Source organism: Littorina saxatilis, linkage group LG1, assembly GCF_037325665.1.
Source record: "Littorina saxatilis isolate snail1 linkage group LG1, US_GU_Lsax_2.0, whole genome shotgun sequence".
Lineage (NCBI taxonomy): Eukaryota > Metazoa > Mollusca > Gastropoda > Littorinimorpha > Littorinidae > Littorina > Littorina saxatilis.
Genome location: NC_090245.1, coordinates 41,865,562 through 41,890,122, shown reverse-complemented (window position 1 = coordinate 41,890,122; position 24,561 = coordinate 41,865,562). Strand labels below are relative to the sequence as shown.

The following is a 24,561-nucleotide window of genomic DNA, read 5'->3' as shown; positions in this document are numbered from 1 at the left end:
GACTCCAAATGGGGTGTTGCAGGTAGCTTTGTTTCCTCCTTGGGGATGAAGCTACCAGGGGAAGGGATTGTGTTGGAGGTGCGGGTAGAGGGGTAGCCCTCCCGGTGCTCCCCCTTGGACCTCCCTAGTCTAGGACCCTGGGTCTTCGCGAGGTGGCCATTGTGGCGTAATCCCTCCGGACTAGCATAACGTTTCCCTATCCCAAGACCGACCGTGCGTGGTCTATGACCACATCCTCTACGAGGTGACCCTATCAACTAGGCAGCGAAAGCCCCTAGGCGAAACACGGCGGATCTAGAGGAGAGAACCTCGATAACAAATCTGAGCTGCCATGAAGACGGAGCATGTTGGCTGAGGACAGCGGGCAGACCTTCTGTGCTGACACCCATCTACAGGAGAAAACCAGGCATGCACGCATCAAACCCAACATGGCCATGACTCCAAATGGAAACCCCTTTTAAAATCTAAAAAATTGGATAAAATCAGTTCTTCTAATGGAGAGAGTCTTAAACTGGAGGTAATTTAAACAATGTTAAGAATAGAAAGTGTTTAAAAACTAAAGTTTTAAAAAGGTGGGATAGGGGTGGTCTTAGAAAGTTAAAACAGGGATTTTTTAAAAGAGGGATGTCCGCCATATACCTTAACTCACACTCCCCTTCGCCCCTCTCACCTGTTGTGTAAATCGGCGAGTGAAGAAAGGAACGAGATACTTGGCGTCAAACTTCATGAAGCCCTTCAGGTGAGGTCTGACGAAGTTGACTTCATACTCCTCCTCTGTCAGCTCAGACAACTGCTCCGAGTCTATGGTTCCTCCCTGAAACACAACCTCTTCTTGTAAAGCCATTTTTGTATGAAAGTGACTGAAACTGAAATTTATCCATCAGACTTAGTATTTTGGTGTTTGGTATGTCCCAACACTTTCTACCCCAACTATGTTGACCAATTTTTTTTAGCCGAGACCAGCTGTGCTGCAGCAGGTCACTAAGAATTGTAGTAACTGTGTAGTAACTGTGTATCAACACGCTGGAATGCAGGCGTTAGATGGACTTTACAGGAAGTGACTGAAGCTAACAGTCTGAGCAGATATATCCGTACCTGGTCAGATAGAGCCATATGAGTGGGTACAGATATATCTGTACCTGGGAGACAATGAGTTAAGTTATAAGTATTTACTTGAACTCTTATTGCCCTTGGGGAATTCCCTCCAGGAAATTTGGGCTGCTATCCCTTGGGCTATCATGCAGCACCCGAATTGCACTACCCGTTCTTTTTCTTTTTTCTGCATGCTTGTATTAACGTTTTCCAAGGCCTGAGACTTTCACTGTGACCTCGGGATCTTTATAGTGCGCATGCATGCACACAGGGTTGTTCGGACACAGAGGAAAGTCTGCACAAAGTTGACTCTGGGCAATAAATCCCTTGTCGAACATGGGGGTCGCACTGGTTTCAAAACCAGTGCCGCCACCGACTGAGCTATCTCTCTAACATATCTTACAAATCTGAAAATCATTTATTTTCATGTAAACAAAGAAGAGCTGAGTCTGGCAGGGAATAGATCACAAAAAACTAAATGAGTGATGCTTAGCTGCATATTTTCCCATATACTCGTGCTAAATCTTGTGCCAATTTAGTTCAACAAACTTAGCTGCTGGAACCTTAGAAAATTACCATTAACAGGAAAGAACACACTGGTTGCTAGTGCTAGTCATTATGTCCAAACCTGAAACTGAAAATCATGGGAGCCCTAAACCTGAAGATAAATAGCTGAAGGTTTTGAACCATTGAGCTATACTGAGTCCAAGTGTAAATGAATTGAACTTTTTCCCAAGCCGCAAACCATGAATAAATTGGAAAATTAGCACCCCTACAAGCAACTTTCTTCTTTAAACTGAACTATGAAAATAACTATCCAAGCTAATTTATCAGTGCCATTGTGCTTCAGGGAAGAAACGACTGTACTTACCAGTTCTTTTGTTTTACTCATGGTAACTTCTTTCTTGTGTTTCCTCTTCTTTCGTTTTTCTGGTGCGTTGTTCATAAGCTGTAGCAGAATTACAGACATAAAATACATTACTGTTTCAACGCAGCAACATAATTGACTAAGCAATAAACATGTACTAGCAAAAATAATTAAGCATCAAACAATACCTTTAACTTTTACCTAATTCACTGTGTATTTATCTGAAAAGAGGAAACATCATAAGCCACTGTTTACAGATGCTCTCTGTCACAATGTTTGACCCTTTATTTCTAATCCCACTGCATGCATGTAAACAACAGAATCATCCTCATATTATAATAATAAAATGACATGTGCATGCATCCTTAGTTCAGAGTGTACTCACTCTTTCGACCATTCCAACCCTCAAAACACAGACAGGCTGACAGACAGACAGACAGACAGACAGACAGACACAATCACACCGTCACGCACACACACACACTTTTTTTTTTTGTGTGTGAGTATTTCTACGCACATACCCTCCCAGAGGGAGGCTCATGGCATTTACAATATGCCATGTGAGATGGAATTTTTTGCACAATATATCACGCATTCACATCGGCCACACACACACACACACACACACACACACACACACACACACACACACACACACACACACACACACACACACACACACACACACAAAGCACTGACTTTGAGCAAGGGCATAGTGGCGCCCCCAAGGAACATGATGGTGAAGAGAACAATGATGAGCGTTGCTGTGACCAACACGTAGCGTTTCTCTTGTGACAAGTCAAGGTGAAGACTGAGGGCAAAGGCCACTGCGCCACGCAGTCCTGTGACAGAAACAGTTGATGTACAGTGGAACCAAAATAAAAGGTCACCCTTAGCGCTTCTGTTGTACACGTATTATCAAACCAGCCAAAAGCGTTGCTGCATTAGCACTGGTGGCCTGTCATCATAGAATATTTGGGTAGAGATAGCACCTACTTATCATTCAATCATTCATCAATAAATTCAATCAATACTTAATTGAGTAATTTTTCAATTACTTACTTACTTACTGCGTTCATTGATTCATGCATTCATTCATTCATTCATTCATGCATTCATTGATTCATGCATTCATTGATTCATGAATTCATTCATATTTATTCATTCAATGAGAAATCATTTTCTCACAGTTCATATCTTACCAGTCTTCTATCTATTTTTCATTTTCATCAGCGTTTTGAATTACAACCAAACCTACTGATTAATACAATAAATAAACCAAAAATCCTATAGTACACATGCTAGCATCGTAGTTAATATGCAAAATGTGTACTTACCACTGAACCACATGATGAACTGGTTTTTGTGTGTAATCTTGTGCTCCCGGAAGAAATTCAGTATGAAAGACAAGGGGAAAATGTTCACAGCTCTGCCAAGTAGCGTCAAAACCTGAACAAATCAAAACCAATCATTTCAATTAATACACAGAATATGTACCGCAATCGAAAAACTAGTGTGAAAGTATCTTATCAGAACCACAGGGGAAAATGTCAAGCAAAATTTGCAGGTCAGCTTTTTTACAAGACTTTAATTTTGGGGATTGGACCCTGTACATGCTTCTTTTACATATTAAAATGACCCAGTGATTGCTTTCCAGCACGGGCAAAAGAAATAGTAAGTCGCCACACTCGTGCACACTGATGCCAGTGTTTATTTCTTCCTGTTGGATTGAAACTGATATACAATACAAACTTCAAATTATATCTCTAAGGGGATTTTACCAACTGTATGGTGAATGTAGATCTTGTATGTTGAGTTTATTTTTGTCTCTTCAAAACTTGCGTATTATTATGTGGGGGTCAAACAAACAAACAAACAAACAAACAAAACAAAACAAAAAGAGCAACCAGTACTACTCACAATACTCCAAATACAAAATGCCGGTTTGACATTGACACGGAAACTGAAGATTGCCAAACCCAGGTAGGCAAACACACAGGTCTCTGCAAATGACAAATAATTGACACATCATGACCCGGAGAAAAGAAAAAACATACCTTCAACTGAAATATTTCATACAATTCTAGAAAACACTTTATAATGTACAATAACAATTGCTTACATAATTCAGAATAAAAAGGTATACTTTCAGTTTTAATATAGAACTGCATTTACATCTCAATATCATGCAGCGAACACATACATCAGCAAATCCAGCATAAACAGAAGAAGCTCAGTTGCTAACAACGTATATTACTGAAGACAAAAAAAAATTCAGAGCAGTGATTTTAAAACCTCCAAAAATCTTAGAAAATCAAGTCTTAAAAGGAGAGAGTCATAAAATAATAATAATAATAAAAGAGCATTTATATAGCGCAACATCATAACTTTACAATTATGCTCTTTGCGCTTGACACATTTAAAATTAAAACACAGTTATACAAGCATTTACATCTAATGGATGTAAATCAAGTGAGTTTTTTTTCCTTTTACATCAGCAAAACTTGAGTCTTAAAAGAGGTTTGGAGGGAATGGTCTTAAAACATGGTGTGAGGTGAAAAGTGGAGGGGGGGGGGGTGGGGGTGTGGGGGGAGCCTGGAGGGGTCTTACAGTGGAACCCCCTTTTTAAGACCCCAAATTTAAGACCATTTTAAGACCTTGAATTTCTTTGAAAAGGTCTGTTCATAACCTTTGTAGAGTTACCTCCATTTCAAGACTCCCTCCTTTTTAAGACCTGACTTTTACACATTTTTGGAGGTCTTAAAAGGGGGGTTTCACTGTCTAAAAATAGAAGCCGATGCTAACAACACCCACCACAGATGAAGGCCATGGTACGAAACGTCTGCTGCACGGTGATCTGTGTGACCGGCGACAGGTTCAAGTGAGTGTAGTGCGACATCACAATCCCACAAAACAGAATAGCCATAATTCCTGCAACAGGAAAAACCACATTAGTTGCAACAATTAAAAGAAAGGTAAGTTTATGGACCGTTTAATTATAGACAAAACAAAACATTCAATAGATCTTCTACACATGGGTCGTTAAAGTGGACGACCAAGACACATAACAACTGGTTTTTTCCCTCAATATTAGCAGCCAACAAAAACATAAAACATTATTGGATGCTTTTATTGCATTTAGATTTCATGTAACACCAGCTCAATAGACGAAAAAGGTAAGATCTGCGTAAACACTAACACTATTGTGTTTCATGCATAATTACAGGCAAATCCGGATAAGACGAAATTGAAGGGACCGAATTGTTATTGTGTCCTATCCGAAATTTCGACTTGGTCATAGTACAGTGGAACCCCTCTCTAGCGACCTTGCAAATGTTGACAAAAATCGGTCCTTATGGAGGGGGGTCCTTACAGAGGGAGGGGGCGGGGCCACAAAGAAAGTCACCTCAGATTTTCTTAAAAAAAGAAAACAGAGAAGTTTGAGTTGCTGACGACCGTTTCCTCAAGCAAACTGCTTCGATTTCATGTTTGACATTGTCGATGGTGTCCACCAGTTCTGGTGCATGTTTCAATGCAAAAAGAGTTAGTTTCTGAGCAAGCATTTCTTTACAGCAGTCCCTGCAATGATGAAGGCCCTCCGAGAAAGAGAGTGAAAAATCGGCCACCGTTCTCAGCATCGCGTATCTGTGTGTAACCTCTTTCATTGACAAGATACTCTTGTTTCCCTGCAGCCTTGACCAGTGAGTCGGTTACCCCTTCAGTTGTGTTGCTTTGTCAAAAGTTAGACACAGTCAACTAGTTTTGCTCTGAGTGAACAGTGCAGCTGGCCTCAATTAGCCGGTGACACCTCTCTGGCCACAGCACCAAACAGTACATGGCTGGGGGGGGAGAGAGAGAGAGAGAGAGAGGGGGGGGGGGGGGGGGGTAGCTGGCTAAACTCAGTGGGGTGTCCGGTGTCACTGAAGTCAGCAGGAAGAGCATTGGAGAGAAATAGAGAGGTGTACTGTTCCAAACAATTTCCAAGGATCAGTTGTCAGGGCTTAGGGTAGTTAGTGAGGGAGAGTGAGAGCGGTTTGTGTACAGTCCGACTGAAGAGTGAAAAGTCACTGCCACAAGATCGGCATGCAGTCAATAAAGCCAGACAAGAAGAATGATTATGACATGCGGCTCTATCTGCTGTTTTTTTTTATTCAAACTGGTTTTCAACGCTTATTCTCACAAAGCATCTGCACACCTGCCTCTGCCTCTGTGCTGTGTTTGTGTGGCTGCTTTCGTATGATGTCAGTGCATGGTGAGTGCGTTCACTGCCTTGTCACCACTTCCCCACCTTTTTCAGAATGTTTTCTTGGAGTTGGATCATTCTCCTTACTCCTCGCCCCCTCCTTACTCCTCGCCCCCTCCTAACTTCAGTTCATACTTTATTGCGTGCCGACTGACCAGTCGGTGTGGCGTCCGTGTAGAGAAGGGAATAAGGTTACACAATGCGCTAGTGTGAGACGCCAAGTTTCGTGTTTCGAGTTGCTGTAGTAAATATAGAGTAAACTTTGTCTTTGGGACTGACTTTCTGTTGTGTGCTATCCGTCTTTCGACTTACGTAAGAGAAATCCCATTTCGAGCTCAGGGTACTTTGTACACATAGATAAAGAGGGATAATTCCGGACCAGAATTTCTTTGTGTGCTAAGCGAATTTTTGACTTAACCGTTTGTGAGTTAGGTGGATTTGCCTGTACGTATATATGCTGCAAAGGAGTACACTTATTAATAAAAAAGGTCTGCGCTTTAATTAAGCTGCAATTATGAACAGAAAAATAGACATATGAGCCTTTGCCAAAAGGTGCCATTTCGGACCCATGTATTTTTGGAAAGCAAGTGTAATTAACTGGATTACCCCAACATGTTTACATGTATTGTGCTTTGAAAAAGGGAGTTTGATGAATGCTTTTTTTTAATGTTTTGAAGCCTGTTGTTGTTGTGAATGTTAAATAAAAAATAAAATGTTTCAAACATACACCAGAAACGGCCCCGAAAAATTTTGGACATTTTGGTGTCCTCGGGAAATTTTCGATTTTTCATGGTCTGCATCACTTTATCGGTTTTAATCAGCGTATTTCATACAGTCTAAGCATGCAACTCTTAGTAGAATGTGCAACAATCGTAATTAGAACCAGAATTTACCGAAAACCTCGCCCAGTAAATACCCGGTTATTTTCGAAGGCCTCATGTCCGCAGACCAACTTGTTTACAGATTCGATTTTCGCCGGTCTTGGTGCTTTGAATGGCCGCCATTTTGGATGAAAACGATAGTTTCGTGTTCGAGGAAATAAAAGCAGTGTGTTGCATTTGAGTCAGAATTTGCGAAGTTATTGTATCTAGCAGCTAAAAAGAATCGATGGAGTTTAATGTCCGAAAGTAACGTTTGACACATTTTGTTATTTTTGCAATTTTCACAAAGAAGTTTCGCGAGTATTTTATACAAAAGCGTGGAAACCACTAGCTTTGCTTCTTTGGCGTTTCCGGTCACCGATTCGATTGAAATCATGGAGACGACGAGCCGTAAAGTTGAGAAAATATTGTACTGTCTGTTCAGGGTAAGGTGTAGATCTATACGTAACGTTTGACACTTTGTAGATCTAATGTTTGACACTTGCCCATAATTCTTCTCCCGACGAATTGAATTAGCTTATATTATCCCATGACCTGCCTCTTTATCTCTGTTAGCTGAGGAGGTGATTATTCTGAATATTCCATCACAACCATATGGATATCCTATGGATATCCCATCACAACCGAGTTTCGATCTCAACTGTCATTGGTCATTGTCTTTGATTTCAGAGTACAATTGAATAATTTATGGAGGTCATCTGCATATTCAGAGTTTACAGATGGACTACTTTTTACAATTAGTCAAGTTTTGACTAAATGTTTTAACGTATAGGGGGGAATCGAGACGAGGGTCGTGGTGTGTGCGTGTGTGTGTGTGTGTGTGTGTGTGTGTGTGTGTGTGTGTAGAGCGATTCAGACTAAACTACTGGACCGATCTTTATGAAATTTGACTTGATAGTTCCTGGGTATGATATCCCCAGACTTTTTTTCTTCATTTTTTCTTATAAATGTCTTTGATGACGTCATATCCGGCTTTTCGTGAAAGTTGAGGCGGCACTGTCACGCTCTCATTTTTCAACCAAATTGGTTGAAATTTTGGTCAAGTAATATTCGACGAAGCCCGGACTTCGGTATTGCATTTCAGCGTGGTGGCTTAAAAATTAATTTATGACTTTGGTCATTAAAACTCTGAAAATTGTAAAAAAAAAAAAAGTTTTTATAAAACGATACACATTTACGTTCATCTTATTCTCCATTATTTTCTGATTCCAAAAACATATAAATATGTTATATTTGGATTAAAAACAAGCTCAGAAAATTAAAAATATAAAAATTATTATCAAAATTAAATTTTCGAAATCAATTTAAAAACACTTTCATCTTATTCCTTGTCGGTTCCTGAAGAGAGAGAGAGAGAGAGAGAGAGAGAGAGAGAGAGAGAGAGAGAGAGAGAGAGAGAGAGAGAGAGAGAGAGAGAGAGAGAGAGAGAGAGAAAGAAAGAAAGAAAGAAAGAGAGAGAGAGAGAGAGAGTGAGAGAGAGAAAGAGAGAGAGAGAGAGAATGATAGAGAGAGAGAGAGTTTGTTTGTTTGTTTGTTTGCTTAACGCCCAGCCGACCACGAAGGGCGGCCACACACACACACACACACACACACACACACACACACACACACACACACACACACACACACACACACACAAAACCCGACCGACTGAATATGTAAGTGATCCACGTGTGAAAACCAAAACATAACAGCGCGATGACAGCCAACATTTCTATCCCCGACTGACAAACAGTAACACTGCATGCAAACTGACTTGGGTCAACGATCAAACCAGCACGGCCCGAACTGAATTTGTTGCGCTGCCATTATCGTGCGCAATTCTGGTAAAAATATAAACCCGGTATGCCGAATTGAGTATAACGAAAGTCGATGTCATATACATGATACACAAGGATATTTTAAAATGACTTTCAAAATGTAAAAGCAGATAGCAGACCTTTTTATAAGCAATTTGAATGACTGAATGTCTACATACAAGTCGAATGACGCCGTCCATTATGCTGACAAATGGGAACTAGCTATGCGCATGAATTCATTGACATGAATTTCGACTGCGGAGGCTTTTGGCAAGCTGAAAACAGGCACGGGCAGGTTTTAGTGGAAAAAGTAAGTGTTTTTAATGAAAACGTCGGAGTAATGGGATAAATAGCTTACACACTCCGAGTTCTGATTATCTTGCATATTGTGTAACCTATATACAACTGCTTGCTACTTTTGGAGGCAAATTTGATTGAAGAAAAATTCGATCCTCTGTTTTTGTTAATATCCGTGTTACGATTCAGGAGGATACGTTCATATCCGTGCAACGATTTAGGAGGAGACATTTATGTCCTTGTAAATATTGTAGCCAAAGCTGAAAAAATGCTTTTGGGTTAGCAGGGGGAAGGAATATTTTCATGAGATTGTTTTAACACCACCCCCCCCCCCCCTCCCCAACATAAAAAAAAAAATCAAAGTTTTTTTTTTTTTAAATTTGGATTTTGCTAGGATTTTACGTACAACTAATTAAAAAAATTCGATTTGATTGAGAACCTTGTTCCAGATGTACATAGACATTAGGTTAAAACTGTATTCTAAATGTCTGTTTGAATATTGTAGTTATTTTTGACATTTTCATTGATTTCATGTCCACTGACTCCATGTAACACGTGACAGGTAGAACGCAGATTTGACCTGTTTTGAACATGATGTTACTTTTTTTGTGGTGCTTTGATGTTCCATAATTACCTAATCTTCAAAATATGAATGTATCCTAAAGGTCTATTTAATATCACAGTTGTCATTTATAACATTTTGAATAATTTCATGTCCACTCACACAGTGTAACATGTGACACGTAGAATGCTGTTATGACTTGCTTTTAACATGTTTTGCTATTGTTTCTGTTTTCATATTCCATAAATAACCTAATCTTTAGATTGTAAATGAAAAGTTAGTGTATATATAACATTCTGGTTGTTATTTCAAATATTATGAATATTTTCATGTCCATCAATATTTTTGTAACACGTGACACCTACAACAACATGTTTAACTAGTTTGAGCAAACTGTAACAACTTTTAGGGATATTTTTAACATGTGTCAGTGTTTCTGTTGAAGTGTTATATTTTATTTTAGGGTTTATACTTCTTGTGGTTACTTAGCAGAAAGTATCAGTTTTGACTTTTATGATGTTTGAGCGTTTTGCGACATTACGTGACACTGCATTCAAGATTTGGCTCCAAATGTACTTTTAAAGACTGATAATGCTTCTGCAGGGTCTGTTTACTAGAAATAAATCATTACCAGTTGTATGAAATGATATTAATGGCTTCTGTGGTCAGTTTTGTTGCACATGTGGCTTTTCTTAAAATTGGCGTTTTATGGCATATTATCAAACCGTACACATTTCCCAAATGCACAAACCATTCTTTTACCACACAAATGTGTTCATCAAAGACTAATGTATCACTTAAAACACCAAAAAAAATCAACTGAAAAGGTTTAGTTTGTCACAAATGTCCAAGCACCCCCCCAGCACCTTTTGGCAAAGCCTCATATACAAAATTTAATCAGGTTAGAAATACTACTCATTCGAAAAAAAACAAGAGGCGAAGCCTTCAAGGCTCACGTAAGAAATCGACAAACAGTAACACAAACTCAATCACTCCGTCACACACACACACACACACACACACACACACACACACACACACACACACACACACACACACACACACACACACACACACACACACACACACACACACACAGTAAGCATAGGTGACACTGTGCAAGAAAGCAAGACACTAGATCTAGATCTGTCTGTCTGCATGTGTAGCCTACTTACAGGGACACGACTGCCAACTAGTCTCGGCCCGCTCAAAATAACAATGACCGAGACTTTCAGTAATTCCTTCGCGTGACGTCTAACCCTCTTACGCCATAATGTGACGTCTTCAAATGTTAAAGTTTCTATCACACACACACACACACACACACACGCACAGACAGACAGAGTTTACCATCGCATAGGCTACACTTACGTGAGCCAAAAATTGGCATAAACAGAAACACAAGCGTTGCCTATCTAGCTATCACTCATACGCACCCTATAGCACACACACACACACACACACACACACACACACACACACACACACACACACACACACACACACACACTCTCTCTCTATCTTTATAAGGCTAACCTGACAAGTGTATTCCCTCAGCCAAGGCATAGGGAAGGTAGGAAAACATGAGTACTAGGCCAAACTCCAGTGATGGTGTTTTGTGAAGGTCCACAAACTTCAAGAGCTGCAAAAGCATAAAGTCAACATTTTCTGTTCAAAATGATATTTATCCTGGGTAACTAGATGCAGCAAAAGCATATGCACACATTCACATAACCCGCACACATGTGTGTGCACACACACACTCTCTTTTCATGCACCCAGCCAGCAAGGTGAAGCAAGGAGCAGGCTGGTAACCAGCTTTAACCTGCCATCGAGACGAACTACTAACTCTAATGTGTATGTTATGCTGTGTGCGCTTCATATGGTACCCTTTTCCTTAGAAAATATGCTCATCGGAGTTCACTATACGTTGCGGCAATGATCACTTTGAATAGCCTGCATCAGTATAAGGGGCTCTTACACTGTCACAACGCTTCAAAGTCATGACAGAGTGATTTCCAGAAAACATCTATTACACAGACATTGACTTAATTTTCTCCCACATTCTTGTTTTACAATGGAAGAAGAATGAGAAGAAGAAATTTTGTTTACAAGCTCTGCACACTTCATATAGATCTGTCTCCATCAACACATCTGACTGCCCACCGATCCTTACATCGGTCCCACAACTTGCACATACAAATTCAACTACCTGACCTTACATCTTTCCCAATAAGCAGCCATCCAGAAAAAGCAAGCCATCGATACGATTACCTTAATTTGCATCTTTTTCGCACGTCATTAGCATTACATTTTCATGAGAATTTGCAAACCATCATATATTAAGATAACTTTAATTTGTTTCTTTTTCACACTTCATTAGCATTACACTTTCATGAGAATTTGCAAACCATCACACAAGATATCCTTAATAATGCTTATTTTTCACACTTCATTAGCATTACACTGTCATGAGAATGGGGTCAACCCGCTATTGCCGCGGCCCGTTGTTGTCAAGGCCTGTTGTTGCCGCGGCCCGTTATTGCCGCGGCCCGTTGTTGCCTCGGCCTGTTATTGCCGCGGCCCTTTTTGTTTTTTAATTTTTGTTTAATTTTTGTTTTTATTATGTACATTATTTTTATTGACGAGAAAATCTCTTACGCAAGGAGAAAGGACGACACCCAGCGGAAGTTTTCGCCACGTCTGCAGGGATTGAAACTCGCAATCCTATGCATTGGAGGCAGGCGCGGCGGCCCGTTTTTTGTTATTCTAGAACTATGTCAAAATTGGAATATCAAAGGCAGATGCGGACAAAGTATTAAACTTGGGACCTTAAATTGTCTTAAAGTTAGGTGAGCGTAGCCGTCTTGCTTACCAGTCAGGCAGTTTATAACATAATTCACTAATGCGTGAGAGTAGAGATGGGATGGAGGGAGGGAGGGAGGGAGGGAGGGAGGGAGGGAGGGAGGGAGGGAAGAAGAGAGGGGGGAGAGGAAGTGTGGGAGGGATGGAGGGAGGGAGAGAGAGAAGAGAGGGGAGAGATGGAGGGAAAGAGATAGTGGGATGGAGTTAGAGAGAGAGGAGGGAGGGAGTGAGAGAGGGGGAGGGAGATAGGGTGGGAGGAAGAGAGTGGGAGGGAGAGAGAGAGAGAGAGGGGAGGGAGGGAGAGAAAGAGAGTGTGATGGAAGGACAGAGGGGAGGGAGTGAGAGTGAAGGAGGGAGGTAGAGAAAAGTCGATTGTTGGCGGTAGGGAGGGAGGGAGAAAAGGAGGCAGGGAAGTAGTGAGATATATAGAGAGATAGGTAGGGAGGAAAGGAGGGAGAGAGAGAATGATGGCGGAAGAGAGAGGGAGAGGAGAGAGCGAAAGGGAAGGAGGGATAGAGAAAATGATGGAGGTAGAGAAATAGAGAGAGGGAGGAAGAGGGAGAGAGATCGCGAGAGAGGTAGGGAGGGATAGAAAGAGATGGAGGGAGGGAAAGAGAGAGGGAGAGAGAGGGAGAGGGAGGGAGGGAGGGAGGGAGGGAGGGAGGGAGGGAGGGAGGGAGAGAGGGATCGTCAGGAGAATCATATAGAGAAGAAAAATGTTTGAAATAAAACGTCATAAGGTGACGTCATAATGTCTTGCCGTATCTTCTTCTTCTTCTTCTTCAGCGTTTGACGATTCGCCGTATCGAATGACGTCATTTGTTTGTTTCAAACTTAAATGACGTCATTTGTGTGTTCTAAACTTTAAAAGACGTTTTTTTTGTATGAGTCCTCTGACAAGAATTTTGAAACTATCATTATACGAAAATTAGGAACCCCTTGGACTTACTTTGTTTTGCCAAAACATTCATGCATACTTAGTTGTTTTTGGTTGTGGACTTACTTGTTCATATCTGCTTATTTAAGCACTCTAAAAAGTAGAAATGAACACAAAAGATGTGCATTGATTTCTTCTTTTTGATGAACGAAAAATATCATTTTTGAAAAAAGTGGACTTACTCGATTTTGGCAGCACACGGCAGCGTTACCAACTCTGTTGTTTGATGGATCTGACTGGCGCAAAAATGTAAAGAAAAAAACAGAATCAGGGGATCTTTCTTGCGGGAAAGTTCCGCGGCAATAGCGGGTTGCGGCAATAGCGGGTTGCGGCAATAACGGGCCGCGGCAATAGCGAGTTGTAACCATGAGAATTTGTACAGTACAAGACTTTACAAGCAACAGTCTATAGACATGATGACCACAAGACAACATTTACCATGGCACTGAGGAGGCCAAACAGAACCCCAATGGCTGCGGATGCGAAGAACATGACACAGAATCGACCCAAAACCAGGAAAAACGCCAAAGCCCCACTCGCTGCCCCTGGCTGCCTGAACTCCAGGATGGCTCTGAAAAGACAATCATCATCATCATCATCATCATCATCATCATCATCATCATCATCATCATCATCGTACTTACGATTGTTTTTATTATCATCTTCAAATAAAGTAGAACACTATTTTAACATCTGAGAAACAAAGGGAAGCAAGCGGTCTAAATTCATACGACATGTGCAACAAGAGTAAGTGAGAGTTATGCCGAACCCGTCTCCTGGCACCTGAGAGAATAACAGGCACTGAAATAAACAAGCAATTTTCAAGCTCAAAAAAGGATACAGTGGAGTCCGGGTACAACGAATCTCAAGCGACATACATTTTAGTTCGTTATATCAGTCATTCGCTGTAGAGTTTTCAACCCTAAATTAGCCTTGTGACTTTTTAGAGCACAGTCATAGCTTAGCAGCTGATTGGAATAGTGAAAACACAGCGGCGGTGGCTGTTCCGTGCACCTCCCGCTGTTTGTTCAGAGTTCGCTCATCACGGGATGTGCACTTGTGTTTGTGTATTTTTGTCTTTGGAGCCAATTATTGACATCAGTTCGTTGTAGCCTTGTTACTTTTAGAGACAAAACAGCTCTGGGGCATTGAAAACGTGTTTGTTATAAGAGGGGTTCGTTATGCAAATGAGTTCAAAAGGTTCGTTGTTGCCGGAAAGTAACAAGTAAGAAATAGAAGGCTGTCTGCCCGGAAATCAATGGCAGTTCGTTAAAAGCGGGATTTCGTTATACCCAGGTTCGTTATAGCTGGACTCCACTGTATTGCTCACATTTTCCTTATTCTTCGAGGCACTCTTACTAGCACATAATCATACACAAGAACCAGCTTTCATTCGTGACCAGACATGGTCCTTGTATCAAGACTGGTGTTCATGAATACACACACCAATACAACATTGTTACTGGGTTGCCTCAAAAGTTTATGAGAGAATCTTAATCAAATGTTTGTGTATTTGTAAAAACCAGCCTTGGACCTAAAGCAAAGCAAAAAGACTCACGTGGTGAGCACAATGGACACGGCATCGTTAAAGACACTCTCCCCCAAGACTAACATGTAGAGGATGGTCTCCATGTCCAGCATTGCATTTAATACAGTGGCACCCCCTTTTAAAATCTCAAGAAATCTGAGAAAGTCAGGTCTTAAAAAGGAGGGAGTCTTAAAATGGGGGTACATTTACAGAGGTTATGAATAAAAGATGTGAATTCACGGCTGTTCCCAGCTTGTGTTTTAGTGTGAGTTAAAAATTGCCCAGCAGAGAGAATTGCTTGGCTACCAGCAGCTGCAGCCAGCACACTCTTAAGCTAGCTTGCCTGTAATACCCAAGTGCTTCCGTGCTATACTGGGAGATTGGCCTGCTCAGTGCACAGCACAGAGAGAGCTTCTAGCTGCTGTGTAATCTCTGCTGTGGGGAAAGGATGGGTGCTAAAAATAGCCTGCAGCTAAAGTAGCAGTAATGAAGCCCTGTGGACAGCTGTGTATATGAAAAAGCAAGGTCTTAAAAGGGGGGAAGTCTTCAATTTGGGGGTCAACAAGGGGGTTCCACTGTACCTATCCTGGTTTTTTTTTTAAATGTTTTTTTTTTAATCAAACCCGAGAGCTAAAAGACTCACGTGGTGAGCACGATGGACACAGCATCGTTCAAGACGCTCTCCCCAAAGACCAACATGTAGAGGATGGGGTCAACGTCCAGCGCCTGGAAGATGGCCAGAGTGGCCACGGGGTCCACCGCCGAGATCAGCGACCCAAAGGCAAAGCTCTCTATCATGGTCAGCTCATACGCCACCTTGGCCTATGAGAAAGGGAAGAAAATTATGAACAATGACAGATTAATCAGGCAAATCTCTTAATCATGATCCCACAAATATGATTTAATCCTATATATCTAAGAGAGACGACCCATGTCGTTCTGATAATCATCGGTCCACGCTATTGCTCTGTCTCTCTGACAGGATGAATTATTACTACGCAAATTAAAGTGAAATCTATCAAAACAAGAATACAGAGTTTTCTCCCATATGTTTTTCGCTAATGTTTCTGATAACAGACGTAAGACGAACGTGATTGTAGAATGGCCGACTTCGACAGTGATCTCCGTTCTGTTCTTCATAGTTATGATAAAGACATCGTTCTAAGGTCAAAACAAGTCGAAATTTTGAGACTGCTGTGGGAAGGAGACTGTGATATTGTTGCATCACTCCCAACTGGTTACGGAAAAAGTCGTCTGCTCCGTAGCCATTTTGTTATGATCACGTGACAAAGTTGTTTATCACGTAACACTTTCGCCTTATTTAGAGTTGTTTGCACAGTAAATACATAGAGATTACACAACGTCATCGAGTGAGGGACCGAAAAATATTGAAACTCGAGGATGATTTTTTTGTGGTATCAACCGAGACCGTAGGTCGAGGTTGATACCACACAAAAAAATCATCCGAGAGTTTCAATAATTTTTGGTCCCTCACAAGATGACGTTTGTGTAATTTGTGTATACAATGATAAATTGATTGTATACAATGATCAATCTCTATACCTTCCTGTCACTGGAAGCAGCAACACTTGAAAGCATAAGTTCCCTTGACAAACGTCATTATTTTATGATTGGCGTCATCTATGAATGACGTCACTGTCTAGACAAGACAAGTGCCGGTATCGGCAAACCTTGTCGCGGCAAAGGGCTATGACCCGTGCCTTGATACCATTGAGATCATAGGAGATGCACAGCAGTGCCGATACCAGGTTTCTTTAGCTTCACTTTAAAATGATATCAGAACGATAGTTATTCACTTGAAAGTGAACACAGGAGAGTTGTATACATCCGCGAGAGATAGCTCGCTTGAAAGTGTAACATAACAATTCCTTTCTAAATTTAAAAATTACACAACACCATGACAAATCATTATCAACGATCGCGAATCTGCATATATCAATAACACATTACAAAAAGCTCTAAATATGTAAAAAATCGATTTCCTCTCCAGGTTAACACCTGTCGCTTTTATATATATACTATTTAAAATAACCACTCGTGTAAGCCTGGTATCACAGAGCTAGCCATGTAGTATTCTTTATATATATATATATCCTAATTAGAGCCACACTTTCAGAAAAATAACTTTTTATCTCACCTGTCCCAGTAAATACACACCACCACCCACCACCATGGCGGAGATAGCAGTGCCAACCACTGCAAACACCATAATGGAGCCAATGTTCTGGAAAAAGTTGCCCTGAAAAAACAAACAAAAACATGTGTAAAAGCAAATGTGAAGTATGTTAGCCCTTACACTGGTGCAATTCTGTAACACATGTTACATAGCCACTGGTGAATTAACAGAGAGAAAAATAAAGAAAAACGGTCATATAGGTTTTCGCATCCATGGGAGGTAATCGGAACCAACCAAACAGATTTTTTTGTTTGTTTGTTTGCTTAACGCCCAGCCGACCACGAAGGGCCATATCAGGGCGGTGCTGCTTTGACATATAACGTGCGCCACACACAAGACAGAAGTCGCAGCACAGGCTTCATGTCTCACCCAGTCACATTATTCTGACACCGGACCAACCAGTCCTAGCACTAAACCCCATAATGCCAGACGCCAGGCGGAGCAGCCACTAGATTTCCAATTTTAAAGTCTTAGGTATGACCCGGCCGGGGTTCGAACCCACGACCTCCCGATCACGGGGCGGACGCCTTACCACTAGGCCAACCGTGCCGGTCCAAACAGACTGAGCCAGTAGCGCGACATATGTCGTGACAACCAGGTGACAGTATACGTAAAGTAGCGCGACATATGTCGCGACAACCAGCCTAAGGGTTAATCAGAACAAGAAGGGCAAAGCCCATACGACTCACATGCTTGACCTTTACATGACCTTGACCTTCAGCTAAACCTAGCAATGACATCATACACTAAGAACTGCTTTACACATTTTTCCTACCAAAATACATGTGACCTTGACCCAAGGTCAAGGTCATCCAAGGTCATGCAACACAAAGCTGTTAATTCAAGACATAGGAAGTACAATGGTGCTTATTGGCTCTTTCTACCATGAGATATGGTCACTTTTAGTGGTTCACTACCTTATTTTCATAAGGGTCAAAGTGACCTTGACCTTGATCATATGTGACCAAATGTGTCTCATGATGAAAGCATAACATGTGCCCCACATAAATTTTAAGTTTGAAACAGTTATCTTCCATAGTTCAGGGTCAAGGTCACTTCAAAATATGTATACAATCCAACTTTGAAGAGCTCCTGTGACCTTGACCTTGAAGCAAGGTAAACCAAACTGGTATCAAAAGATGGGGCTTACTTTGTCCTATATATCATATATAGGTGAGGTATTGAATCTCAAAAACTTCAGAGAAAATGGGAAAAATGGGAAAAATAGCTGTTTTTTAGACAACATTTATGGCCCTACGACCTTGACCTTGAAGCAAGGTCAAGATGCTATGTATGTTTTTTTGGGCCTTGTCATCATACACCATCTTGCCAAATTTGGTACTGATAGACTGAATAGTGTCCAAGAAATATCCAACGTTAAAGTTTTCCGGACGGACGGACGGACGGACGACTCGGGTGAGTACATAGACTCACTTTTGCTTCGCATGTGAGTCAAAAATGAGGACGTTTTACATGCTGTGATTTATGTTTGAGATTCTATTTGCTTTCAGCTTTCTTACAGGGACAGGCAGGGGCGGGGACGTAGCTCAGTTGGTAGCGCGCTGGCTTTGTAGCCAGTTGATCGCTATCAGCGTGGGTTCGATCCCCACGTTCGGCGAGAGATTTATTTCTCGGAGTCAACTTTGTGCAGACTCTCTTCGGTGTCCGAACACCCCCGTGTGCACACATGCGCACGAAAAAGATCCCACGTTCACAGCAAAAGTCTCAGGGCTTGGAAAACACGAAGACACGCACGCATCATCTCTCGTCTCTGATTATGACGATCGTATTTCGATACTTTGGCGAGACAAACCCAATGCTGGTGCGTCGAAGAAGACAGCCACAGCGGGCTTGTTCGAATCAAAGTATCACACCATAATTTTCAGCGTATTACCAATACCTGTCCCAATATAGACCAGTTGGTCTAAGAGGACGTTAAACCCTAATAGTCAGTCAGGGACAGGCTTTTATTTTGGTATAGGATGTTATCTTATTATTCCATTGGGATTTTTTTTATCCTCTCCCTCAATCCTTCTCTTCCCCTGACTCCACAAAAAAAGAAAAGTAAAAGGTAAATGAACAAGAAAAAATGAAGTAAAACTTCACCATTTAAAAACCAACAGTTTTGTCAACAAAAACAAAACAAAACAAAACAAATATCCGTACGCCCGAGTCTTTTTCAAAACCACTAACCCCCTCTCATTTTAGTTCAGTTTTCATCTCGCATTAAAAAACAAGAAAAGAAAACACAAACAACGGCACAAACATAATGGATCCAATGTTCTGGAAAAAGTTGGACGTTTATGCACTGAACAGTTATCACATATATTTAATCTCCTCATTTGTTTTTGCACCTTCGTTAGCATGTTGCTAAAGTATGTTAACTACTGTTGTTTGTCATTCATTCATTCATTACCTTGTGTAAGTTGTAGCCCGACTCAAAGATAATGGGCGGAAGGAGCACAATAAAGAACACTGTCGGTGAAAAAGCTTCTTCAGTCTGCACACCAAACAGAAATGAATATTAATTAGCGATAAATAAATAAATAAATAAATATAAATAAATACACATGCATGTGTACATAAATGAATAAATAACATGGGAGTTTCAGCCAATGAACGCAGAAAAAGAGCAATGTTTACATGACACTTGTACAGAAATTTCATTCTTCAACACAAGTTATTGTCATCCAGCTATTCATGTAAAAATGATGACAAATTCCCTTGTTTAGGTTAATGTAATGTGCTGTTTAAAACCACTGGTTTACATCAATATAATGTGCTGTTTAATATTACCACAGCTTTTCAGTTTACCAATATTTTCCACAGCAAGTGCGAACAGTACAAATACATTGCAGCCACAAAGTATTATACACCAATAATTGGTAACACATGCGTGTTGACAAACTAACACCCATTTTCTCAACAACAAAAAACAAGTCGCGTGAGGCGAAAATACAACATTTAGTCAAGTAGCTGTCGAACTCACAGAATGAAACTGAACGCAACGCAACGCAGCAAGACCGTATACTCGTAGCATCGTCACTCCACCGCCCGTGGCAAAGGCAGTGCCAGTGGAATTGACAAGAAGAGCGGGGTATTCGTTGCGCTGAGAAGGATAGCACGCTTTTCTGTAGCTCTCTTCGTTTTAACTTTCTGAGCGTGTTTTTAATCCAAACATATCATATCTATGTTTTTGGAATCAGGAACCGACAAGGAATAAGATGAAAGTGTTTTTAAATTGATTTCAAAAAAAAAATTTTGATAATAATTTTTATATATTTAATTTTCAGAGCTTGTTGTTAATCCAAATATAACATATTTATGTTTTTGGAATCAGCAAATGATGGAGAATAAGATGAACGTAAATTTGGATCGTTTTATAAAATTTTTTTTTTTTTTACAATTTTCAGATTTTTAATGACCAAAGTCATTAATTAATTTTTAAGCCACCAAGCTGAAATGCAATACCGAAGTCCGGGCTTCGTCGAAGATTACTTGACCAAAATTTCAACCAATTTGGTTGAAAAATGAGGGCGTGACAGTGCCGCCTCAACTTTCACGAAAAGCCGGATATGACGTCATCAGACATTTATAAAAAAAATGAAAAAAAACGTCTGAGGATATCATACCCAGGAACTCTCATGTCAAATTTCATAAAGATCGGTCCTGTAGTTTGGTCTGAATCGCTCTACACACACGCACACACACACGCACACACATACACACACACATACACCACGACCCTCGTCTCGATTCCCCCCTCGATGTTAAAACATTTAGTCATAACTTGACTAAATGTAAAAACAAGTGGATACACCCATAACTAGAAGTGCCATAATCATATTCTAAATATGGGTTGAAATGCACTTACTTTCCCATGATGTGAAAACCAGCATTTCCAGTTGCTCCTACTGTATATGTTTTTGATAAAAAATAAAGCCTCAATAATGAAGATGGTACAGTCAAACCTGTCGTAGCGGCCACCTGTTGATAACGGCTACCTATCCATTACGACTACCCCAAAGGGTGTATTTTCTTTCTATATAATTCAGCATTCCATAGCAACTACCTGTCTATTAATAATAAAGAAACAAGAAGGACGTAAAACAGTCACTCATTTAACACTTTCTACCCCACCTATGTTGACCAAGTTGTTTTTTTTAGCCGAGACCAGCTGTGCTGCAGCAGGTCACTCAGAATTGTAGTAACTGTGTAGAAACTGTGTAGCAACACGGTGGAATGCAGGCGTTAGATCGACATTACAGGAAGCGACTGAAGTGACTGTGTGTCCGAATATATCTGTACCAGGTCAGATAAAGTCATATGAGTGGGTACGGATATATCCCTACCAGGGAGACAATGAGTTTCAACAGCTTAATTAATACCAGCAATCTACAAAATGCTTACCTTCCAATTCCCAAACTTGAACATTTTCAAGCAAAGACCAATAAATGCCCCTGAAAAAGGAAAGATATGTAAAATGCATTCCAATCAAGTTAATTGCAGTTTTAACCATACACTGTACCATTATACTTATTGAAACACAGGTGAATGTATTCATTAAAGCAAAGCTAGGTTACTTGTATCGAGAGAGAGAGAGAGAGAGAGAGAGAGAGAGAGAGAGAGAGAGAGAGAGAGAGAGAGAGAGAGAGAGAGAGAGAGAGAGAGAGAGAGAGAGAGAGAGAGAGAGAGAGAGAGAGAGAGAGAGAGAGAGGGAGAGAGGGAGAGAAAAGAGAGGGAGAGAAAAGAGACAATGACAAATTCTTTATTAACGAGGGTAATGGCATAAGCAAACAGGTGCTTTTTTACATCCAGCCCTCGCCCATGGGAGGGTTTAATCTAATGATAATACGTTTTAAAAATGTTGGAATATCAATTAAAGAAGTAATAAAAACAAACGACAAACAAGCAAACGATTAACAGACTAAACAAACAAACAAAAATATACATACAAACGAACATGACATATTATTGTCAAAGGTATAATGAAAACTGTTTCAAGCAACAAAAAACGTGTGAAACTTCGAGGGAAGAAAAAATCCGTGAAACTGAGGAGTCAATGAAGCAACTATGTTGCAAGTAATAGCAATGTAGCATCGTTACATAAGTCATGTTTTGAAATTAATTAGGTACATTTAGAGAGAGAGAGAGAGCGAAAGAGAGTGGGAGAGAAAGTGAGAGCGAAAGAGAAAGAGAAAGAGAGAGAGAGAGAGAGAGAGAGAGAGAGAGAGAGAAAGAGAAAGAGAGAGAGAGAGAGAGAGAGAGAGAGAGTGAGTGAGTGAGAGAAAGAGAGCGAAAGAGGAAAAGTGAAAGAGAAGAGAAAGTGAGAGAGAAGAGCAAGTGGGAGAAAGAGAGAGAGCGAAGGAGAATGAGAGAGAGAGAGAGAGAGAGAGAGAGAGAGAGAGAGAGAGAGAGAGAGAGAGGAAGGGAGAGAGAGAGAGAAAAGAGAGGGAGAGAAAGAGAGGGAGAGAAAGAGAGAGCGAAAGAGAGCGGGAGAGAAAGTGAGAACGAAAGAGAAAGAGAAAGAGAGAGAGTGAGTGAGAGAAAGAGAGCGAAAGAGAAGAGCAAAAGAGAAGAGCGAAAGAGAAGAGAAAGTGAGAGAGAAGAGCAAGTGGGAGAAAGAGAGAAGAGCAAGTGGGAGAAAGAGAGAGAGCGAAAGAGAATGAGAGAGAGAGAGAGAGAGAGAGAGAGAGAGAGAGAGAGAGAGAGAGAGAGAGAGAGAGAGAGAGAGAGAGAGAGAGAGAGAAAGAGAGAAAGATAGACAGACAGACAGAAAGACAGACAAACAGACAGACAGAAAGACAGACTGACTCACCAATCAAGACTATAGCTATGCTTTCAGGTAGGTAATGGAACCGAGTCTGGATCAACAAATGAACCAACAGGATGGAAATACCTGCAAAACATTGTCAGATATTCAATGTCATCACACATACAATGTGTGTGGATACACACACACACACACACACACACACACACACACACACACACACACACACACACACACACACACACACACACACACACACACACACACACACACACACACACACACACACACACACACAATCTCTCTTTTTCTTTCTTTTCTACTTCTTGTCCAACGTGCTATTTTTCTCAAACATTTCAGCAACAAATCAAAGTTCAATCTTAAATGTCAATCACCATAGAAAAAAAAGTAGATAAGAAATGACTGACCAACAAACACACAATTATTGAACCAAATTTACTCCAGTACCGGTATACCAGCATTCAACCCACAAAAGAAAGAAAGAAAGGTAGGAAGGAACAGAACAAGAAAGACAGAAAGAAAGAAAGATATGACATAACAAACAAACAAACAAACACATGATATAAATCAAACAACAAACCTACAAACCAAAACATTCCTCTCAGTAATCCCGTAGCCCAACCCTAACCCACACCCGATAATTTTTTTAATTTTTTTAAAAATCAAACTCGAACACTCACCCACAACGAGGATGATGAAGAAGATGGTCAGACTGCTCTGATGCTCGACCTCAGCCGCGCCCTTGTTGGGTAAGTCCTTGACCTCTTTGACCTCCACCTTCTTGGTGGTGGGAGGCTTGAGGGTGGAGGTGAGGGAGGAGGTGGCATTGAGGAAGGTGTCGTTTTCCTGGCTGAAAGCAGTCATCAGCAGAAGACCCATGAAACCAAAGATGCACACTCCAATCATCGCGCACTCTTGTACTTCCATGGCGCTTGGGGCAAGGGTTTATTGTTGTAATAATAAGAGTTAGATTGGTTTACAGCAAGTTAAAGTTGGAGAGTTTTCTTTCGCTTAATTAAAGTACGACCCTCTGACAATCTTGAACATCCATGGCGCTTTTCAGACTACTTTGATACACCACTAAAAGTAGAATAAGTTTCACCTAACTACACTCCGCACATCGCACATTCTTGTACTTCCATGGCGCTTGGGGCAAGTGTTTATTGTTGTAATTAGAGTTAAATTGGTACACAGCTAGTAAAAGTTGAAGAGTTTTCTTTCACTTGATTAAAGTGCGACCCTCTGACAATCGTGTACATCCATGGCGCTTTTCAGGCTACTTTGATACGTGTACAGCTCAGCTGAAAGTCGAACAAGTTTCACCTAACTACACTCCGCTCATTGCGCACTCTTGTACTTCCATGGCGTTTGGGGCGAGGGTTCATTGTTGTAATAAGAGACTTGTAAAGTATAGGAAAGACCTTATCACTACAAGACCGCCAAGCAAAGACGCAGGAAGAGAATATGCACGTGACGATCGTCGCCACCACTCAAACAG

General features: G+C 40.8%; 1 protein-coding gene across 1 annotated transcript in view; it reads right to left on the bottom strand.

Moving 5' to 3' along the window:
* LOC138969889 (sodium/hydrogen exchanger 8-like) overlaps positions 1-24,561 on the bottom strand; it is a 50,693-nt gene that overhangs the window by 3,744 nt on the left and 22,388 nt on the right. The window contains exons 2-15 of the mRNA XM_070342583.1: positions 23,744-23,913; positions 23,088-23,168; positions 21,680-21,729; positions 19,686-19,769; positions 17,231-17,332; positions 15,716-15,894; positions 13,983-14,115; positions 11,279-11,384; positions 4,775-4,891; positions 3,881-3,963; positions 3,298-3,409; positions 2,660-2,802; positions 1,964-2,041; positions 671-814 (exon numbers count right to left, since the gene is read on the bottom strand). Of these exons, the coding sequence (XP_070198684.1) occupies positions 671-814; positions 1,964-2,041; positions 2,660-2,802; positions 3,298-3,409; positions 3,881-3,963; positions 4,775-4,891; positions 11,279-11,384; positions 13,983-14,115; positions 15,716-15,894; positions 17,231-17,332; positions 19,686-19,769; positions 21,680-21,729; positions 23,088-23,168; positions 23,744-23,913 (1,582 nt within the window). The remainder of the gene's footprint in view (positions 1-670; positions 815-1,963; positions 2,042-2,659; positions 2,803-3,297; positions 3,410-3,880; positions 3,964-4,774; positions 4,892-11,278; positions 11,385-13,982; positions 14,116-15,715; positions 15,895-17,230; positions 17,333-19,685; positions 19,770-21,679; positions 21,730-23,087; positions 23,169-23,743; positions 23,914-24,561) is intronic.